Below are 20,160 nucleotides of genomic sequence, written 5' to 3'. Positions count from 1 at the left end.
CATTTGGATGATCCAGAAGAGGATTGGGAGAATGTCATATGGTCAAATGAAACCAAAATAGAACTTTTTGGTAAAAACTCAAGTCGTCGTGTTTGGAGGAGAAAGAATGCAGAGTTGCATCCAAAGAACACTATACCTACTGGGAAGCATGGGGGTGGAAACATCATGCTTTGGGGCTGTTTTTCTGCAAAGGGACCAGGACGACTGATCCGTGTAAAGGAAAGAATGAATGGGGCCATGTATCGTGAGATTTTGAGTGAAAACCTCCTTCCATCAGCAAGGGCACTGAAGATGAAGCGTGGCTGGGTCTTTCAGCATGACAATGATCCCAAACACACCGCCAGGGAAACGAAGGAGTGGGTTTGTAAGAAGCATTTCAAGGTCCTGGAGTGGCCTAGCCAGTCTCCAGATCTCAACCCCATAGAAAATCTTTGGAGTGAGTTGAAAGTCTGTGTTGCCCAGCGACAGCCCCAAAACATCACTGCTTTAGAGGAGATCTGCATGGAGGAATGGGCCAAAATACCAGCAACAGTGTGTGAAAACCTTGTGAAGACTTACAGAAAACGTTTGACCTCTGTCATTGCCAACAAAGGGTATATAACAAAGTATTGAGATGAACTTTTGTTATTGACCAAATACTTATTTTCCACAATCATTTGAAAATAAATTCATTAAAAATCCTACAATTTGATTTCCTGGATTCTTTTTTCTCATTCTGTCTCTCATAGTTGAGGTATACCTATGATAAAAATTACAGGCCTCTCATCTTTTTAAATGGGAGAACTTGCACAATTGGTGGCTGACTAAATACTTTTTTGCCCCACTGTATATTTATAATATCTAACTCACAATTTGTGTTTATGCTTATGTCCCACACAGACAGTTACACTCAAAGCTGGCTCTCTGAGCTGGCAGAGGATGGTGGTGCTATCACTAAACTACTAAGAGAAATGGAGGCAACAATCAAATCTACTGTCAAACATCTGAAAGCAAGATTCTGTAGCCTCCTAGGCAAGTGTTCTCCTCTGTCTTATGAACACATTGATAGGTCTGAAATGATGGTAATCATTTCATTAAGATGTCTGTATCCTTCCAATAGGAGAAGATGCTACATAATCTGCCAAAACCAAGGCTGTCAAATGCTGCAACATCTTCAATCATGATAGCTTGCCAGAAGACCAAGAGGACTTAGTGGACCATGGTGCTGAGGACCTAGCATTCCTCTTGGATCACTTCTCCCCTGTCCTCACAAGGTAGCATAGTGGACCACTACACAATAGTATGTAGTAGTGCTGGTAGCAATCATGTTCATTTAAACACTGATTGGTTGTTTATTCCATGTCAATTTCAGCAATGGTGTTAACACTGAGTTGGCAAAAGAAGAGTTTGTGGGCCTGAAGTTGTTAATCGCCAGGATGTTCAAGGACAAGACCTACCTCAGCCTTTGGGAGCTGATGTTAACCAGAGAGCCATACTGTTCAGAGTTCAAGGTTTTACTCTTTTACTGTTTAATGTCATTTTCATATCAATATCAACTTTGACAGCTTGTACATCCCAATGAGAATGTGTTTGAATGTGTTTTGTATATTTTTCAGAACAGACTGCACCTTGTCCACATTCTGCTCTTCACAGAAGAGAATCAAATCAGATGCTAGAGCGTCAGTTCACACATACACAGTGGAAGACCTGATAAGAATCAGTGTGGAGGGGCCCAGTTTGGAAGATTTTGATGCTAGGGAGAGTTTGGCAAGCTGGTTTAGCCAAGGCCAAAGGGCAAGAAGGCCAAAGTACAGGTGTTGGCCATCTGAGGGGCATGTGACAGCAAGTGGAGACCTGCTATAAGACTTTGAGACATGCTGTTAGGTCTCAGCTCAGTGAAGCACTTTAAGTTCAAGCACTTTTATTTGGAAATGTTTTATTTTGCTTAATGTTTTAGTTTGAAATGTTCAATTTCAGCTCAGTGAAAGACTTTAAAACACTTAATTTTTCTTTTTATATATAATTGTGCTTCAAATAAAGACAAGCATTTCTCTACACCTTATTCTTCTTTCAAAATCATTCACATTATACGAGTTATGGAGAGCGATAATAGGTGACCTTATGGCGTTAAAGGCGACACAATGAAAAATTTGGGTGCACCTACATTTTTTAGGCGCACCAGTGCAACCAATGCAAAAAGTTAGTCTTGCGGCCTGTATGTATATCATGAAGTTATGTGGCGTTAATTGTAAAAGTGTAAACTTCGCAAAGTTACAACCATTACTAACCTCTGCTGTCTTGTCCCGTGTCCGGTTCGGTGTGTTCGGCCAAAAGGCCGAAGAAGGTTCCGGGAGGGACCAAGTGGCGTGTGAGGCGCAGGGGGGTTATCAAAATTGCGGAAGTTGTTTTATTTAGTATAGTCAGGTATAATGTGGTTTGGTGGTTACAAGACAATGGTTGACTAAATGATGAATGGTGTGGTGTAAAGAATATGAACAATATTCTTTATAATAATTATCAGATACAGTGGGGAGAACAAGTATTTGATACACTGCCGATTTTGCAGGTTTCCCCACTTACAAAGCATGTAGAAGTTTGTCATTTTTATCATAGGTACACTTCAACTGTGAGAGACGGAATCTAAAACAAAAATCCAGAAAATCACATTGTATGATTTTTAAATAATTAATTAGCATTTTATTGCATGACATAAGTATTTGATACATCAGAAAAACAGAACTTAATATTTGGTACAGAAACCTTTGTTTGCAATTACAGAGAGCAGACGTTTCCTGTAGTTCTTGACCAGGTTTGCACACACTGCAGCAGGGATTTTGGCCCACTCCTCCATACAGATCTTCTCCAGATCCTTCAGGTTTCGGGGCTGTCGCTTGGCAATACGGACTTTCAGCTCCCTCCAAAGATTTTCTATTGGGTTCAGGTCTGGAGACTGGCTAGGCCACTCCAGGACCTTGAGATGCTTCTTACGGAGCCACTCCTTAGTTGCCCTGGCTGTGTGTTTTGGGTCGTTGTCATGCTGGAAGACCCAGCCACGAGCCATCTTCAATGCTCTTACTGAGGGAAGGAGGTTGTTGGCCAAGATCTCGCGATACATGGCCCCATCCATCCTCCCCTCAATACGGTGCAGTAAGGGTGGGCGATATACCAGTATGATAGTAAAAACCGGTATTGTGCTGCGCCATGATATTAATTTTGAGATATCGTTGATACCGCGGTATTCATAAATTCATAAATTGGCGTTCATAGTGGGTCGCATTGTCGAACATTCTTTGTCTTCTGAAGTATATTCAAACGGGCTTCGGAAGATTAACCTAACAACAGATCTCCGCTGGATTAATGAATGCCTGGACGTGTTCCTAAACAGCATGCCTGTTCCTAAAACAGCTGTGCACAGGTCTCTCGTGCACCTAATTTCCATACAAAAACGCTCCACGAGCTCCTTATAAGGGCATGCAAGACGTGCGAACTATCCAGACTCCACAGGCAACGCGAAAGCAACTTTAAACGATCAAAATCAGGACATTATTTTAGGACATCACGATGTCTAGTAGAATCATGAATGTAGATGTGAAACGGAATGTTTAGTCCGCGATAAGCATAATAGCGTGTTTAGAACAACGTTTTGGAAATCTTTTCCCCCGTGACTGATTTCGTAACTTCTAGCGAGCAGGGGCTGGCTTGAGCGGAATGGTTTTTCAGTGAGGAGACGCACAACGCTAAATGCATATGCAGTGAATGATATTAGCCTACTGTAATTATGCCCATTATTTGATTTAAGTAATACAATACAACAGAAGGAAAGCAAGAAATAAAGGCCTGGTCCATATAGGCCTACAAGCCTGCCCCAAATAAAGGCCAGTGCGATGTGCAGCCTAAATAAATAAAAGCACTCGGCCACAATTTGAGGATTTACGGTGTAGACCTATTTTTATGAGCGGACGTTGCAAGCATTTTTTGCTGCGCGGAAGTAGTGCTAGCAATAGTGGATCCAAAACAATAAGAAGAAGAAAAAGAAGACGAAGACGACGACGAAGAAGAAGAAGACATTGAAGAAAAAGAAGACATTGTAAATTAAAGATGAGTCAACAGGCAGAAAAGAATACCCAGGTGCAGGATGACGAATTGGTGAAAAAGAAAGGGGGCACCTCTGTCGTGTGGAACTGGTTCGGTTTTAAGATCTTAAGCGAAGTAAGCCAAGTCGATTTATGATGTTAAAATACATATTTTGCCTCAACTAATGTCATTTAACTAAGAAGGGCTATTCAAATGTGATTCAGATTTTTTTCCCCCCCTCATATATCGTGATATAATATCGATATCGTGTGGACAGTGAAAAATATTGTGATATGAATTTTACCTCATATCGCCCACCCCTACGGTGCAGTCGTCCTGTCCCCTTTGCAGAAAAGCATCCCCAAAGAATGATGTTTCCACCTCCATGCTTCACGTTTGGGATGGTGTTTTTGGGGTTGTACTCATCCTTGTTCTTCCTCCAAACACGGCGAGTGGAGTTTAGACCAAAAAGCTCTATTTTTGTCTCATCAGACCACATGGCCTTCTCCCATTCCTCCTCTGGATCATCCAGATGGTCATTGGCAAACTTCAGACGGGCCAGGACATGCGCTGCAGGATTTTAATCCATGACGGCGTAGTGTGTTACTAATGGTTTTCTTTGAGACTGTGGTCCCAGCTCTCTTCAGGTCATTGACCAGGTCCTGCCGTGTAGTTCTGGGCTGATCCCTCACCTTCCTCATGATCATTGATGCCTCACGAGTCGAGATCTTGCATGGAGCCCCAGACCGAGGGAGATTGACCATCATCTTGAACTTCTTCCATTTTCTAATAATTGCGCCAACAGTTGTTGCCTTCTCACCAAGCTGCTTGCCTATTGTCCTGTAGCCCATCCCAGCCTTGTGCAGGTCTACATTTTGATCCCTGTTGTCCTTACACAGCTCTCTGGTTTTGGCCATTGTGGAGAGGTTGGAGTCTGTTTGATTGACTGTGTGGACAGGTCTCTTTTATACAGGTAACGAGTTCAAACAAGTGCAGTTAATACAGGTAATGAGTGGAGAACAGGAGGGCTTCTTAAAGAAAAACTAACAGGTCTGTGAGATTCGGAATTCTTACTGGTTGGTAGGTGATCAAATACTTATGTCATGCAATAAAATGCAAATTAATTATTTAAAAATCATACAATGGGATTTTCTGGATTTTTGTTTTAGAATCCGTCTCTCACAGTTGAAGTGTACCTATGATAAAAATTACAGACCTCTACATGCTTTGTAAGTGGGAAAACCTGCAAAATCGGCAGTGTATCAAATACTTGTTCTCCTCACTGTAGTTAATAGTTGCTACACTTACCTGGGAATGGTTTCTCCCAAGGGAGTCATTCGAAGACACCCTATAAAAGGGCCAGTCTTCACACAAATAGGTGATTGTGAATGTGTACCTGCCTGCTGACTTCTCACCTGTGGAGGTTTGAAATAAAGTTCACCATGGTTCATATGACTCAACTCTGCGTCAGTTTTTCCGCTGTAAAATCCAGCTGCTAAACGGTCAGTCTCACACAAACCATAACAAAACAACTAACGGCTCTCTGACATGCTAGGGTTTCCCAACTGTATGGCAATGACTGTGGCATCTTCATGTTGATGGTAGGCTACATTATTGGTCTGATTTAATTATATGTTGGCTTTAAGATATTAACATTAAATAATATTCTTTCTTTCATAGTATGCCTTTTACACCGTACTGGATGCACCCTATGATTTCACTATTGTAAGTTGATCTGTTCATTTAAAGTTAACTCAAAATCACATTATGACATTTAATCTGACATACAGTGCTAATATATTTATTTCCCTTTTTTAGATGCCAGCTTTGCGAAAATGGTGGTGTGTCATGCTAATGGAGAATTTTGAACTCGGAAGGTGAGACCACTAAAATGTTGACGTTTGATTAACTTTGAAATGGTTAAGAATCACAATGTTATACCTACAGTATTTATTGTTTTCTTTGTTTAACCCTTTTTATGTGAGTCATGGCAAAATGTTTGCCCACTGGGGTCAGATTTTTATTGCAATTTATTTTGCTCGAGTTGTGTTTGTGTCTACTCTCACACTAAAGTTTCAATTTCACTATTTGTTTCACCACTCTGTCTTTAAAAACATATTTACTTTGTCAATATTTACTACATTTATTCTTCCTCATGGTGTCAGTATTTAGGATAATCTTGCAGGCCATTCTTTAAACTAAAGAATATGTTGAATATAGTATACTCTACTTAAAGTGTTTTGGTCCATGCCAATAGTCCCTCGTATTTTGTAAATTAAAAGTTTATTTTTATTTTTAGAAAGAAGAGCAACTTCAGCCTCAGCCAGCTGATGTCTTAGTTACAAAAGATGTGGAGAAAACAATGGAAGCTGTAGGCTTGTTTACTAGTTCTATGCATCATATCCAAGAAGGATGCCCTTTCTGTGGATTAGTCTGCCAAAAAACTACTTGATGCTTAATACAGGCTGTCCGCGGGGTCTTAAAAAGCATTAAAAATTGATAAATGAATTTAGAGAAAATTAAGGCTATTAAAAAGTATTAAACATTTTCCAATGTATTAAATGTTGTAGCTTGTTTTCAATAAGTATATAAATTGTCCAAAGAGGTTGTATTCTAAAGTTTACCTGAATTGAATCAGTGCGTAGGTAAATGTAAGTTTGCGTCTTAATGGTTGGAAGAGGAGTTTGAACCATTGCTGAGACCCGTCGCTGGGAATAACCGTGAGGCCTACTGCTGTGTGTGTCGGAAGGTGATCAGTGTAGCCTCGATGGGGATCAAAGCTGTCCGGTCCCACATGCTAAGTGCTAGCCACAAAGCCGCTGTGGGACGCAGACAGCAGGTCTCAATCGCGCACTTCAGCGCAACATCACCCGCCCCTACCCACCATCGCTGAAGCTACTACAGCCACCGCTTCTAACCTCCGAGTGATGCTGGGCGCCACCCTAACGCTGCGGCCAGAGGTTCTGTGGTGCCTCAACACCGCGATAAAACACCAATCCATCAATGAAGGGATTTTCCGATCTTTTCCAAGCTATGTTCCCAGATTCGGAAATAGCCAAAAAGTTCGCCTGCGGAATAGCCAAACCAGGTACATAGTCCCCTTACTTTAAAGAACAGCTTGTTAATAACATCAACAAGGCTGGGTCGTTTGTGCTGATGTTTGACAAGAGCCTTAATCAAGCCACCAAGAAAAAAAAGATGGATGTCCTCCTTCGTTATTGGGATGATGGCTGTGTGCGGGCCACGTATCTTGGGTCACGGAAGAGCCGAGCATCACATTATTTGTTCTATCTAAATTATGATAAGGAGTTATCACAAACTGTTTAGTTGTGCTATCTTACAATCAATACTGTATAGCCTATACTAAATGTGAGGTCAAGTGTGTCGCCAATGTAACCGGTTAGAACTCGGAAGTGGCGATGAGGTCTTAAAATGTATGGAAAGGGTCTTAAAAAATGTCTTAAAAGGTATTCAATTTGACTTCAGGATTCCTGCATATACCCTATAATATGTCTAGGTGTGTATGATATCATTTCTCTCTCTTTTCCATAGCCCACATCTAAGATCTTGCAGTACTGCAAGAAGGGAGCGGAATGGGTGGAAGAAACAATCATTTGTTTTCAGCCAGGCTGCGTTTGCCCGATGCACTGAACATGGGGGAAGCAGAACTTGCAGAGGCTTCCAAAGCTTTGGGATGAAAAACCTGATGTTGAAAAGGATGAGAAGGAAGCAATCTTGGAGCCAATCAAGTTTCGTTTTGAACAGATTAAAGACATGTGGACGTTCTGTAATGAGATTGCAGACAAAAGACGGTATTTGGTCTTCTGCGAATGCATTTCAAATATTGAGTTTTAGATTAGATTTATTAGGGTCCAAGCACCGACGACGTCGGGATGACCCTGTTGTATTTGTAGGCATTATTATTATTACTATAGTTCATTTTTCCCGAAATGAATCTCCATTTAAGGGAGTAATGTGAAGTGTTTTTCAGTGTCCTTTGACATTGGGAGTACATGTGATGGCTCTGAGGTTGATAAATAAAGTGCAACATCAGTTTGTGTTTTTTTTGCTTTGTTTTGTTTTTCAATTAAGCATTTGATAATTGACTTTGATTATTCACCACAGAGGAATGTGAGTTTACTTTAAGATAAGCTTTTTATTGTCTCCCACATCTCACCACAAGGGCAACTTGTGGGTGTCCATCAAGAGGAATAATTAAGCAGAGACAGTGGACAAGAGCTGTAAACAACATAATATACATGAGACTTTGAGGCCTATGACATAAATAAGAAGCTAATCAATTTAAGAAAAATAAATATGGTTTTAACTAACTCGCTTTTTTGACATGCTGACGTAGATAAAATATTTAGCATACAAGTAGACACATCATCTTGTTATATCAAATACCCACAGCTGACGGTTAATCATATTAAACTCAGCTGATTGCAGTAGCTACAAATACCGGAGTAAAGTCGTCTGTATTTTTAGTTACTTGTTATTATTCAAAGATAAATAAGGGAAGATGTGTTGTATGAGATGGCAGAGAGGCTTCAGCTTCGATTATTAAATCAATAATAATGCTAGCTTGATTCCGTTTTTTTGCAGTTCATCTGTGAAGCTGCACTTTCGCTTCGGCATTTTGTGCGCAATGCTGCTCGGCTGTCTGCTCTGATCCCTCTGTGTGCGTGCGTGGCAGCCTCCCACAAGACAGCCTCTCGGGAATTACGTCACGCAACAAAGTACCGTCGCCAGTCAATTTAAGTACACGCTTAAAAAAACAAAAAACTGAAAACCGGACGTTTTCATGATTTTTTTTTTGTTCACGTCTTTGGTCCGGTCGTTCGGAAACTGACCCAGGTTTTCATTTTAGGAATAAAACTCCATGCGTCAAACTCTGATCGTTTGCAGTGCTTTTTAAAAAAAAAATGTATTTGATGGGACTCCCAAGTGCGGAGAGGATTAGGGCCACATGAAACATTTTTGGGGGGATGTCAGAATTAAAGTCAGAATTCTGACATCCCCAAAAATATTTTTCATTTGGCCTTAATCCTCTTCCGTAGCTACAAAACCGGCTGAAGATTAGAACATTTTCAAAGTAGCTTCCCCAACATTGTCAAGAAACAGGGTTAAACGAGAGACATTGGAACTGATTTTATAAAAGTCCCCCCCACCCAAAAATGATCTTTCTCCGCATCTGGTTGCAGAAAGTCTGCTTTTGTGACTACAGAATGATATAGAGATATATAGAGAACTACAACCATTGACTGTGAACTACAACCCGGTGTGTAAAGCGGGCTCTATGGGCGGACTCGCGCTTCTGCCGCCTGTCTCTTTAAGGAGCTCGTGAACAGCGGAACTTGTCACAGCCGTCACCGCAGCCGCAGCCTGCCAGCTGAAACCTGCCTGTTCTTCTTAAAAGTTGAGTATAATATCACTTATGTTTACGGTCTGGTGTGAGCGAGGGCTTAATCATATTACTCCACACACATTGATGTGAACTGGCCGAGCTTTGCAGAGTTAACATAGTAACCTAACCGTGCTGTTATACTTTTGTCTGTACGAGAGGGCTTAAAGTTGTGAGGGTCGCTACACCTTTCAGCTGAAGGTGCAGACCTCCCGCAGACACGGAGCTAAAGGACATGTTACTCCGCCTGAGAGCCGGGATGTGACGGACAGCAGCCAGCATTTCACTTTGACTTTGTGTCGTCAACAGTTGGGTGGGGCTCCGGCCAATACATGGAGTCAGCCTGTTGGTGTATGAGTGAAAGTAGAAGTACTCAGGTCTTTTACTTGAGTAAAAGTACAAGTACTCAGGTCTTGTACTTGAGTAAAGTAGAAGTACTCAGGTCTTGTACTTGAGTAAAAGTAGAAGTACCAGAGTGTAGGAATACGCTGTTACAGTAAAAGTCCTGCATTCAAAATGTTCCTCCAGTGAAAGTAGAAAGTACTCTCATCAAAATGTACTTAAAGTAGCGACAGTAAAAGTAGTCATTGTTTGATTGGTCCATTTCAGAATAATATCTCTGATATGTTTTATAATAATTGATCATTAAAGTGTTCTCAGAGCTGGTAAAGGTGCAGCTAGTTTGAATGGCTTTGTATACTGCAGGGTAGCTGCTGAATTTACTCCAGGTGAACTACAGTCTGATTTAAGGGTTCAGTATATCTACCATCATTAACCCAGATCTGTAAAGTAACTAAAGGGATTAAACCAGTGTAGTGGAGTAAAAGAACACGATTTACCTCTGAATTGTAGTAGGGTAGAAAGTAGTAGGCCTATAACATGGAAATACTCAAGTAAAGTACAAGTACATCAACATTTTTAACATATTATTAAGGTTGGTGAAAACCAGTAAATAAAGTGGATCATAACAGATACAGAAATGTGTTAATATAAATAAGAATAATTTTGTGTAGTAAAAGTACACCATTAACCTGTGAATTGGGGTGGAGTAGAAGTACAAAGTAGCAGAGCATGGGACTCAAGTAAAGGGCTGTTGATATATTGTTTGATTTTAAGTGTGTCTATTATCTCTATTATGTTTAATCACATTTACATACTTACAGTACACCCTTTATTGAATGGCAACCCCTGTAACACTTACTGTATGGCCAGATCTTTGACCAAACACAGGATTAATAGCATGCTGATGTTGGGGAGGGATGGGTGATAATGAGCTCTGTCTGTCCCTGCAGCACCATGAGTCTGCGAGAGATCAATGAGAACGTGAAGCTGGCCCGCGAGTACGCCCTGCTGGGAAACTACAGCTCGGCCAGCGTTCTCTATCGCGGATTGCTAGAACAGATCAAGAAATATGTGTACACCATGCGGGACAGCAGCTATCAGCAGAGATGGCAGCAGGTAACACAGCCTTAAAACCTTTACATACATTTTCAGAAAAGAGTCCTGCCTACTATGTCTTCTGACTTTTATTGGTGTTTTCATCTCAGTTATGGCAAGAAGTCAGTGAAGAGAATGGACAAGTTCAGGACATAATGTCCACTTTGGAGAACTTCCAGCTGGACACAACACCTGCTAAACCCAGCAACCACGAAGACAGTGACATAAGGCCTGTGCACGTGGAGCAGAGGTATTGCAATTATTCTCATCCAACTCTCACCTTTCAGCTTTGTTATTCGTCGCTTCAGTACTTCTTTTCTTTGTTCACAGTAATAGCGTTTATACTGTGGATCTATTTCCTGTTTGTGGTCAGGAATGTAAAAGCTAGCATCCTAAGCGGTCATGTGACTGAGATTAGTCCCTTTGAGACTCGGTTGTGAGCCTGATTTGTTCCTGGTCTCCCCCAGAGGTGTCCTGTAACTCTCTCCCTGCCTCTGCTGAGCCTCATGACCTTAGGGTAATGTTGGTGTTTATAGCTCCCTCTTTTTCTCTGTCCACAGACATTCTCCATGTCCCATGAGGCGGCCAGGTAATGCCAATAAAGAAAGTAAAGCCCCCAACAACAGGCTGAGTGTGGCTGTGAGGGCCCAGCAGAGGCACTCCCCCCGCGGGGCAAACGGGGACAAAAGCAAACATTCCAAGGGCAAAGAAAGGAAGGAGGCCGGGGGCAAAGCAAAGGATGATAAGGTGCACACAGCAGCACCTCCTTCATCACACTGCTCAACGTGTTCTCAGTATTTGCATTGTTGATCACACAGTATCCACATGCTGCTTGTTTGCCTGCAGCCGGCAGTCATTCCAATCTTCTGTCTTAAAGAAAGCAGACCCAATGGCTAACATTTAGGCTACAGTAAAACATAGTTGTGTGTTTCCTCCCAGAACAAAGCTGACATCCAGGAGAAAGAAGTGAAGAGGTTTGACGGAACCGGGTATGACAAAGACCTGGTGGAAGCTCTGGAGAGAGATATCATATCTCAGAATCCAAACGTCAAGTGGTACGTGTTCTTCAGGACCAGAGGTGCAGTAGGTTATACACTTGTTTCCTTCAGAACTTAAAGAGTTCTCTTTCTTTCTAAATATGGAGCTACGTGACAAAATAACTAAAACAGCCTGCCACATCTGCAACACACTGGACAAAATTGAGATTGTAATGTCATTCGAATTTACTCAAGATATTAATGATATCTTAAGCTAAAAGACTATACATTTGTATTAAGCAGTTTACATGTAGCTAGTTAACATTCCAGTCTGTGGAGTCATGTCTTTTTCTAGCTATCACTACAGTTGGGAAATTCCTGACAGCTGGAAGATTGTAACAATTAGCAAAATTATTTTAGTTAAAACTTTTCAGATCTTTACATCATCACTGGACGCTCTGAATGGGGACCTAGCAGCTAGCTTTGCTCTTCTTCAGTCTATCATACTGCTAGATGGAGCCGCTGGGGGTTGGCCTTACAGATCTCAGTTTGATGCGTTCAGCCTCATATTGCTCAGCACTGCTGTTTGTATTTCACTGTTTATGTGCGTCCAAAACCTACCATTACACATGACTCCAGGTGCAGTCTCTTAACCAGTTAGTGTGTGTTTTTGGAGTGTGATGAAAGCTGACCACTACATCCAAAACTAAACAGTTCATATTCAAAATTCTATATCATTGAGACCCCCCCCTCTAAAATGTCTCATCTCTTCCTTAGGGACAACATTGCAGACTTAGAAGATGCAAAGAAACTTTTGAAGGAAGCGGTCGTGTTGCCGATGTGGATGCCGGCTTTTTTCAAAGGCATACGAAGACCATGGAAGGTGCTGCTTTAAAGACATCCAGTTGTATTTGTTCTGTTATATATTGTCAGCATCAATGCACAGATCATTTTATTTTTTACCACAGGGAGTGCTTATGGTGGGACCTCCTGGCACAGGGAAAACGCTTTTGGCTAAAGCCGTTGCTACCGAGTGCAGAACCACATTTTTCAATGTCTCCTCCTCTACTCTCACCTCCAAGTACAGAGGGGAGTCTGAGAAGCTGGTCCGCCTTCTCTTTGAAATGGTGAGACTCTACATATGATGTTGTATCCATGGTAACCCAGTCATTTTTTTCTAGAGCAGGGGTGTCCAAACTGCGGCTCGTTGTCCATTTAGAATCTGCCCTCAGCAAATGCTAAAAGTATAGTCGGATATGACCCACACATTCTTCCTAAATATATATGTAAACAGGTATTATAAAAGTAGTATTCTTGTGTTAATAGGTCCAAAACTTCCAAGAAATCCAGCCCAATAACTTATTTGCATACCAAGCTTGAAGTTTACCCTTCCTTACTAAAAGCAGTCTGAGGCTTGATCTGCCAACACTTTTTGTAACAAAATAAATGAAACCCTGTGGAAAGCTGTGAGGTAGGTGCTCTTTCTTCCAAGTATGAAGCATAATTGACATACTTTTGATTGAATTTGCTAACTTAACTTATGAGGCAAAATGTATAACTCAGCTCTTGTGAGGGGCCCAGCCTTTCCTATATTTTTCTTTATGTGAAAAAGGTTTGGACACCCCTGCTAGAGCAACATTCCTTTGATTTTCACCCGGCACACCACGGACTCTGTCTCTTTTCCCATGCTGTGTGGGTGTGACTGCTCACAGCATCTATAGTGACATGCAGTTAAAATAAGTTTCCTCGTCAATTTCTACTCTTAATTTGCCTTTCACCCTTAATGGCATATAAGAACACAAGCAGTATAAATGAATAAACACAAGAACACAAGCAGTATAAATGAATAAACACAAGAAAACAATGATGAAGAGAGATGTTTGTCAGACTCAATGTGTGCAGACCTGTTCTGTCCAGTTATTGTTAGTGGTTCTGACTGATACTTTAATATTTTCTTGACTGATCATGTGTTGTGTTGTTGGTCAGGCACGTTTCTACGCCCCCACTACAATCTTCATTGATGAGATCGACTCCATGTGCAGCCGCAGAGGGACGTCAGAGGAACATGAGGCCAGTCGCAGAGTGAAGGCGGAGCTGCTGGTGCAGATGGACGGTAGGCTGACCAGAACAGTGCAACATTTACTACTGGTCGGATAGAGATCAATAAGAAATATAGATCAGTAAACTGAAAACACACTTCCAGGTTGTTCTTGTTTATTCTTCTTACCTTACTAAATGTGGAGAAACAATGACCTGCATTGGCAGGACATGCACAGTCTTTCAACCAGAATCCTTTATTTATTCCGGGGGGAGATTAGGGATGGCGACAGCTGCAGCATTTTAGTGTTTCATGAATAAAAATCTATCCAAACATAATTATTGCACAGAATAAGATATTGATATTCCACATATAAATGAATGAATTGTGGAAAGTGCGTTCCTCTAGGTGCAGGCTGAAGGAAGAGTCCTGCCTGGGGGGGGCATCTTTAAATTAGAAGCCCCTCTCCCCTAAACGCAAAAATGTTAATTTGACAATTTAGTTGTGATTTTTCTGTTCATTAACTTAAGAAAAAAAAACGACTCATTGGAAGGTACGCATTAGTTATGTTTTATTCACTTTCAGAAATGATTCTTCTTCATAAACGCACAAAATGAGCGAACATTGGTGTTCTGCAGTAGTGCCTATTTCCCAGCATTTTAGATGCAACAGTTTGAACAAAAAAATATAAAACTATAACAGCATCGATTCTCCCATTGCTGTGACCGCTGTAGGTGTGGGCGGAGCCTCAGAAAACGATGATCCATCAAAGATGGTGATGGTGCTGGCTGCCACCAACTTCCCATGGGACATCGACGAGGCTCTGAGGCGGCGGCTGGAGAAGAGGATCTACATCCCGCTGCCTTCACGTACACACCCTCCTCTGCTTCGCCTACACACACTCCCTCTGCTTCACCTACACACACTCCCTCTGCTTCACCTACACCAGTGTTTTTCAACCTTTATTGAACCATGGAACATTTTTTACATTGGAAAAATCTTGCGGCACACCACAAACCAAAAACATTACAAAATGACTCTCTGTAGCCTAATACAGTATATTCAATTACAATGTAGTTTCTCAATTTACACAAAGCCGATATCCTGGCAGGAATGGAAGAAAGACACACACGAAGCTCTTCCTCAACATTTCTCAGTCTCTCTCTGTTTTTTGTTTTTATCGCAGTCAGGCTTGAAAAGCTCAGCTCACACAGATATGTTGTGGAAAATGGGAGCAAAGTCAGAACAGCTTTGTTGGCCAGAATGGGGAACTCCTTGGAAGCAGTCAGCCAAATACTGTCCAAAGGAAGATCAGCAAATCTTAGCTTTAACCCACGATCTTGTTTCAGTTCAGTTCGTTCCTCCTGCTCCTGTAAAGGCATGTCCTTTCCAACAACTGATGCTGAGCTGTATGGGTCCCTAACCCAGTCGAGACATTCAGTGGAGGCTGAAGAGAAATAAAATGACAACTTCTCCTCAAGAGTTTTCAACTGTTTATCTATTACCTCACACAGTGCAGCAGTGTGATCTTGCCATTTCTCTGTGAGTGGGAACATCTCAAGGTTGGCACTTTGCACATGTTGTTGCCAGAGATGCACCTTTAAACGGAATCCGTTTATTTTATCTGTGCTTGTAAGCAGGTTTTCATTTTGGCCTTGCATCTGGGTGTTGAGTAATCGGACCTCTTGTTTGTCAGAAACACCTTAAGTTCCTCCCGCAGCTCATACACATGGGCCAGCACCTTGCCGCGCGACAACCATCGGACCTCCGTATGGAGCAATAGGGCTGTATGCTGCTCTCCCATTTCCTCACACAAAGATGCAAATATACAACTTTTCAAAGGTTGTGTCTATACAAAGATCACTATGCGCACAACATCATCCAAAATAGGAACTAGTTCTGCTGGTAAAGTCTTCGCAATTAGGGCCTCACGGTGCAAAAAACAGTGCGTAGTAATAAGATCAGGGTTTCTTTCCTTCACTCTGCTAACGAAGCCTTTGGTGAGCCCGACCATGGCTGCAGCTCCATCAGTGCAAACACTTGTGCAATTTTCCCACGTAAGTCCTCCCTGGTCAAGATATTCCGATGCGACCCGAAACATTTCCTCTCCTGTCGTTTTCTCTGGCAGTGTCTTGCAAAATAGGAAGTTTTCTCTAATGGCATCTCCATCCACAAAACGCACATTGGCCAACAGCTGAGCATGGCCACTAATGTCCGTAGACTCATTAAGTTGCAATGCAAATTTCCCACTGATGCGTAACTTTTCCAAAACATGACTTTCGATGTCTGTAGACATGTCATTAATACGTCTGGCTTTGTGTTATCTGAGAGCGGGACTTTAGCTATGTCTTTAACCGCGTCAGGGCCGAGCAAATCGTTGACTATGGCTTTGCAGGCAGGTATATTAATGTCTCTGCCACAGTGTGGGACTTTTTTGATTTAGCTACGAGTTCAGCAACTAGGTCACTAGCTTTGAAGGCTTTCTCATTTACCTTTGTGGTTTTTCTCATAAAAGTTGCCTGTTTCGCTGTGTTCTCACACAGGCAAACAAAATAGTCCATCGACTTGTTAAGAAGTGACGGGTGTTTAGTGTGGAGATGGCGTTTAAACTTGCTTGGCATCATGGTACTGTTGGACAGCTTCTCCCCACACACCAAGCATAATGGAGTCGGTGTTGCCTCATCCCCAGTGAAAGTAAATCCGAATGAAAGATGGCTCTTGTTGTATTGCCTCGAGCTCACTGTCTTTGTTTTCTTTTTACCACCACTTGCACTAGGGCCTTCATCTGGGTCAGAATCTTGTCCAGGGCCAAGTTCGGAGTTTGCACTTTTCCTTTTTAAAAACTTCTCCATCACTGTCACCACGACCTGTCGCAGGTGTCACTAATTCTCTCTAAGAAGGAACGAAGCAATTAGCTACCTGTTGCCACCCAGACGAATATTACATTACTCTGCCAGTAACTATATTACAGCTCTGACACTCCACGATGGCATATTATTTGCAGATAATAATTAATAAATGTTAATTTTTGAAAAACATAATAAGACTAATGAAGTGCAATTGGATATGTTTTCACGGGACACTAGTGTGCCGTGGCACAGTGGTTGAAAATCACTGACCTACACACTCCCTCTGCTTCACCTACACACTCCCTCTGCTTCACCCTCCTCTGCTTCACCTACACACTCCCTCTGCTTCACCTACACACTCCCTCTGCTTCACCCTCCTCTGCTTCACCTACACACTCCCTCTGTTTCACCCTCCTCTGCTTCACCCTCCTCTGCTTCACCTACACTCTCTCTCTGCTTCACCTACTCATTCTCTCTGCTTCGCCTACACACACTCTCTGCTTCACCTACACACTCCCTCTGCTTCACCCTCCTCTGCTTCACCTACACACTCCCTCTGCTTCACCTACACACTCCCTCTGCTTCACCCTCCTCTGCTTCACCTACACACTCCCTCTGCTTCACCCTCCTCTGCTTCACCTACACTCTCTCTCTGCTTCACCTACTCATTCTCTCTGTTACGTATAACAGATGTATATGGCAGATATGTATAATATATATATATATATATATATATATATATATATCTATATATATATATACCAAATCACCGCCGCTGTGCGCGATGGCCCGTGCTTTAAGTTTAGCTCGGACCTCGCCGTTTATCCAGGGCTTCTCATTTGGGAATGTCCGTACAGTAATCCGCAGCACGACGTCATCGATGCATTTGCAGATGTAGCAATTGACCGCGTCAGTGTGTGTGTTTATGTCGTCCTCCTCAAACACACACCACTCCGTGATGCCAAAGCAGTGGCGGAGAGCAGAGTCAGACTGCTCGGACCAACGCTGCACTGTCCTCGTCACAGGTCGATCCCTCTTCAGTCTCTGCCGGTTAACGGGGAGCAGAAGAAGAGATATGTGGTCTGACTTGCCGAAGGGGGGGGGGGGCTTTATATCCATGCCGGAAAGGAGTGTAAACATGGTCCAGTGTATTTCCACCGCGCGTGGGGCAGCTGACGTGCTGATAGTATTTCGGCAGGACTTTCTTCATGTTGGCTCTGTTAAAATCCCCGATTTGCACTCTCCTCTGACGCATTCTCAGGGAAATCCACATTTTTTAGAATTAGATTGCCCTGTGAGAATCAGACATACTATACATTTTCAAACAGAAGTAATAACAATATGTCTACAATAGTAACAGCCCTATTACAGTCAGTATACCCCACCACCAGGAGGCCCTGGGGCAGAGCTAAGCCCCGCATTCTTTGCATTCTGTGTACTGTCCCATGGGAGTACAGTGTGTGTGTACATACACACACACACACACACACACACACACACACACACACACACACACACACACACACACACACACACACACACTCAGCTTCATTATATTTAGTTTGAACAGCAGGTATTAATGCTAAAGCACTGCCTGGTTCTAGGTGTCCTATAAGTTCGTTTCTGGCCATTTAACTCACAAGAATTCATTTATGGAAGTACAAAATGTGAGCACAATATATAATAAGTCCAAAAACACACTTTAAAACAAACCTCTGGACTAGCCTGGGCCTGGAGATCAGGTTGTAATGCTGTGTGCGCCGCTATAGCTATAAAGGCTGCTGCCTCTCTGTCTGCAGACGCAGGTCGGGTGGAGCTGCTCAAGATCAACCTGAAGGAGCTGGAGGTGGCCGAAGACGTAGACCTGGACAAGATCGCAGAGCAGCTGGAGGGTTACTCTGGAGCTGACATCACCAACGTGTGCAGGTCAGCCGTCCTTTCAACATGAGATGGAGATAATTACAATATACAGCCCCGGAGAAAAGAGACCACTCCAAATGTTTCTTAAATCTTTATCTCTACATATATGGCAGCCATTCCAGTGTCTGTTGAACTCCAACACAGAGAAATGTTGTCAGTAGTTTATAGAATACAATAAAAAAACAAACATTTAACGCAAATACAAAGACCAGAGAAACTGATGATGCTGCAGTGATGTCTAAATTCTTTCCGGAGCTGTATGTAACCACTATGACCATAAAGATAAAACACAATAACCGTTTTACGCGTAACACAGTAAATAACAAAAGTTATGTTCCATTCCCTTACTCATTTATGTTTGATCTGGTCTTCCACAAAACTTTTATGCCTGTGATCAAAATGATTAGGCTTCAATGAGACCACTTTCTGAAAAAGAATTGAATGTGGATTTAAAATAAAAGTTTTCATTTTTTTGTAATTGCAGACATTACATTGACGAATAAAGCCAGGGCTGGAAGGATTGTTGTAGTAAGTTTGGTACTTTGTAATTAAAGAAATAAAGTGGCTGCGTTCTGTTGCAGGGATGCCTCTCTCATGGCCATGAGGCGAAGGATCGAGGGCCTCACACCAGAGGAGATCCGGAACATTTCCCGGGATGAAATGCACATGCCCACCACCATGGAGGACTTTGAGTCTGCTCTGAGGAAAGTGTCCAAATCTGTGTCTGCAGCGGACCTGGAGAAGTATGAAAAATGGATCGAAGAGTTTGGGTCTTGCTGAACCCCCAGCATCAGAGTGTCTCAATCATTCAGGAGAGAGCAGCCTGCAGGTCCACTCACTACTCTACATTATGTTAATGTTGTAAAAGTCCTTCAACTTGATGATTCCTCACAAATGAAGACATTTCTAACTTGTGTTAATGATCCTGAAATCTTCCACATGTAGCTTAGAGACACTTACAGATGTTTTACGTGTCATAGTGGTTATCTTTGTACAGACAATGAGATGCTCAGCGAGCAGCCAATCAGTGTCACACGTGTTGTTTTCCATTTATAATGCATTTGTTTTTATTTAAACAGTTTGGTTCTTTCACATTTTTGAATTTAACACTGACAAGATATTTATGTAATTAAAGTTAACAATGATCGTGCTATAAAACTATTATATTAACATTGTCTTGCGTGTCATTTTATTTAGTTTGCAAAACATCTGCTGGGGGAACAAACCCTGAGGACTCTCCCTCTCCCTTCTGGGGCTCAGCTAATGTTTATCAGTCACTGGCTAAAAATTGAGGGATGCTGGGTATCAGGTCAGAGACAGACCGGTTCTGATGAACAACAGACGGAGCTGGAGCTCTGTTCAGTGCCTCTATAACCTAAAGCAGAGGATCTTGGGACTTAAAATGTTCATTGCCATATCTACACTGTAGCATCTGTGCACGTGATAATAAAGCTTTGAAACTTTGAAACGTTTTCAGTCTGA

At 42.1% G+C, this 20,160-nt stretch overlaps 1 protein-coding gene across 3 annotated transcripts; it reads left to right on the top strand.

Moving 5' to 3' along the window:
* The first annotated feature begins 9,332 nt into the window (after window positions 1-9,332).
* katna1 (katanin p60 (ATPase containing) subunit A 1) lies at window positions 9,333-19,848 on the top strand. Of its 3 annotated transcripts, XM_063902339.1 has the most exons (11): window positions 9,333-9,471; window positions 10,750-10,915; window positions 11,005-11,144; window positions 11,455-11,641; window positions 11,834-11,949; window positions 12,649-12,754; window positions 12,840-12,998; window positions 13,858-13,984; window positions 14,644-14,778; window positions 18,558-18,684; window positions 19,260-19,848. In XM_063902339.1, exons 2-11 carry the CDS (start codon window positions 10,754-10,756, stop codon window positions 19,456-19,458), a joined length of 1,458 nt encoding a protein of 485 aa, XP_063758409.1. In that variant the 5' UTR covers window positions 9,333-9,471; window positions 10,750-10,753; the 3' UTR covers window positions 19,459-19,848. The 3 variants fall into 3 exon arrangements, with proteins under 3 accessions (XP_063758409.1, XP_063758410.1, XP_063758408.1); XM_063902338.1 differs by having other exon boundaries at window positions 9,415-10,915; XM_063902340.1 differs by lacking the exon at window positions 14,644-14,778 and having other exon boundaries at window positions 9,414-10,915.
* Window positions 19,849-20,160: the final 312 nt, after the last annotated feature.

The sequence above is a fragment of the Eleginops maclovinus genome, chromosome 15 (genome assembly GCF_036324505.1).
Source record: "Eleginops maclovinus isolate JMC-PN-2008 ecotype Puerto Natales chromosome 15, JC_Emac_rtc_rv5, whole genome shotgun sequence".
In the NCBI taxonomy this organism is placed as follows: domain Eukaryota; kingdom Metazoa; phylum Chordata; class Actinopteri; order Perciformes; family Eleginopidae; genus Eleginops; species Eleginops maclovinus.
This window is presented reverse-complemented; position numbering and strand designations above follow the sequence as displayed.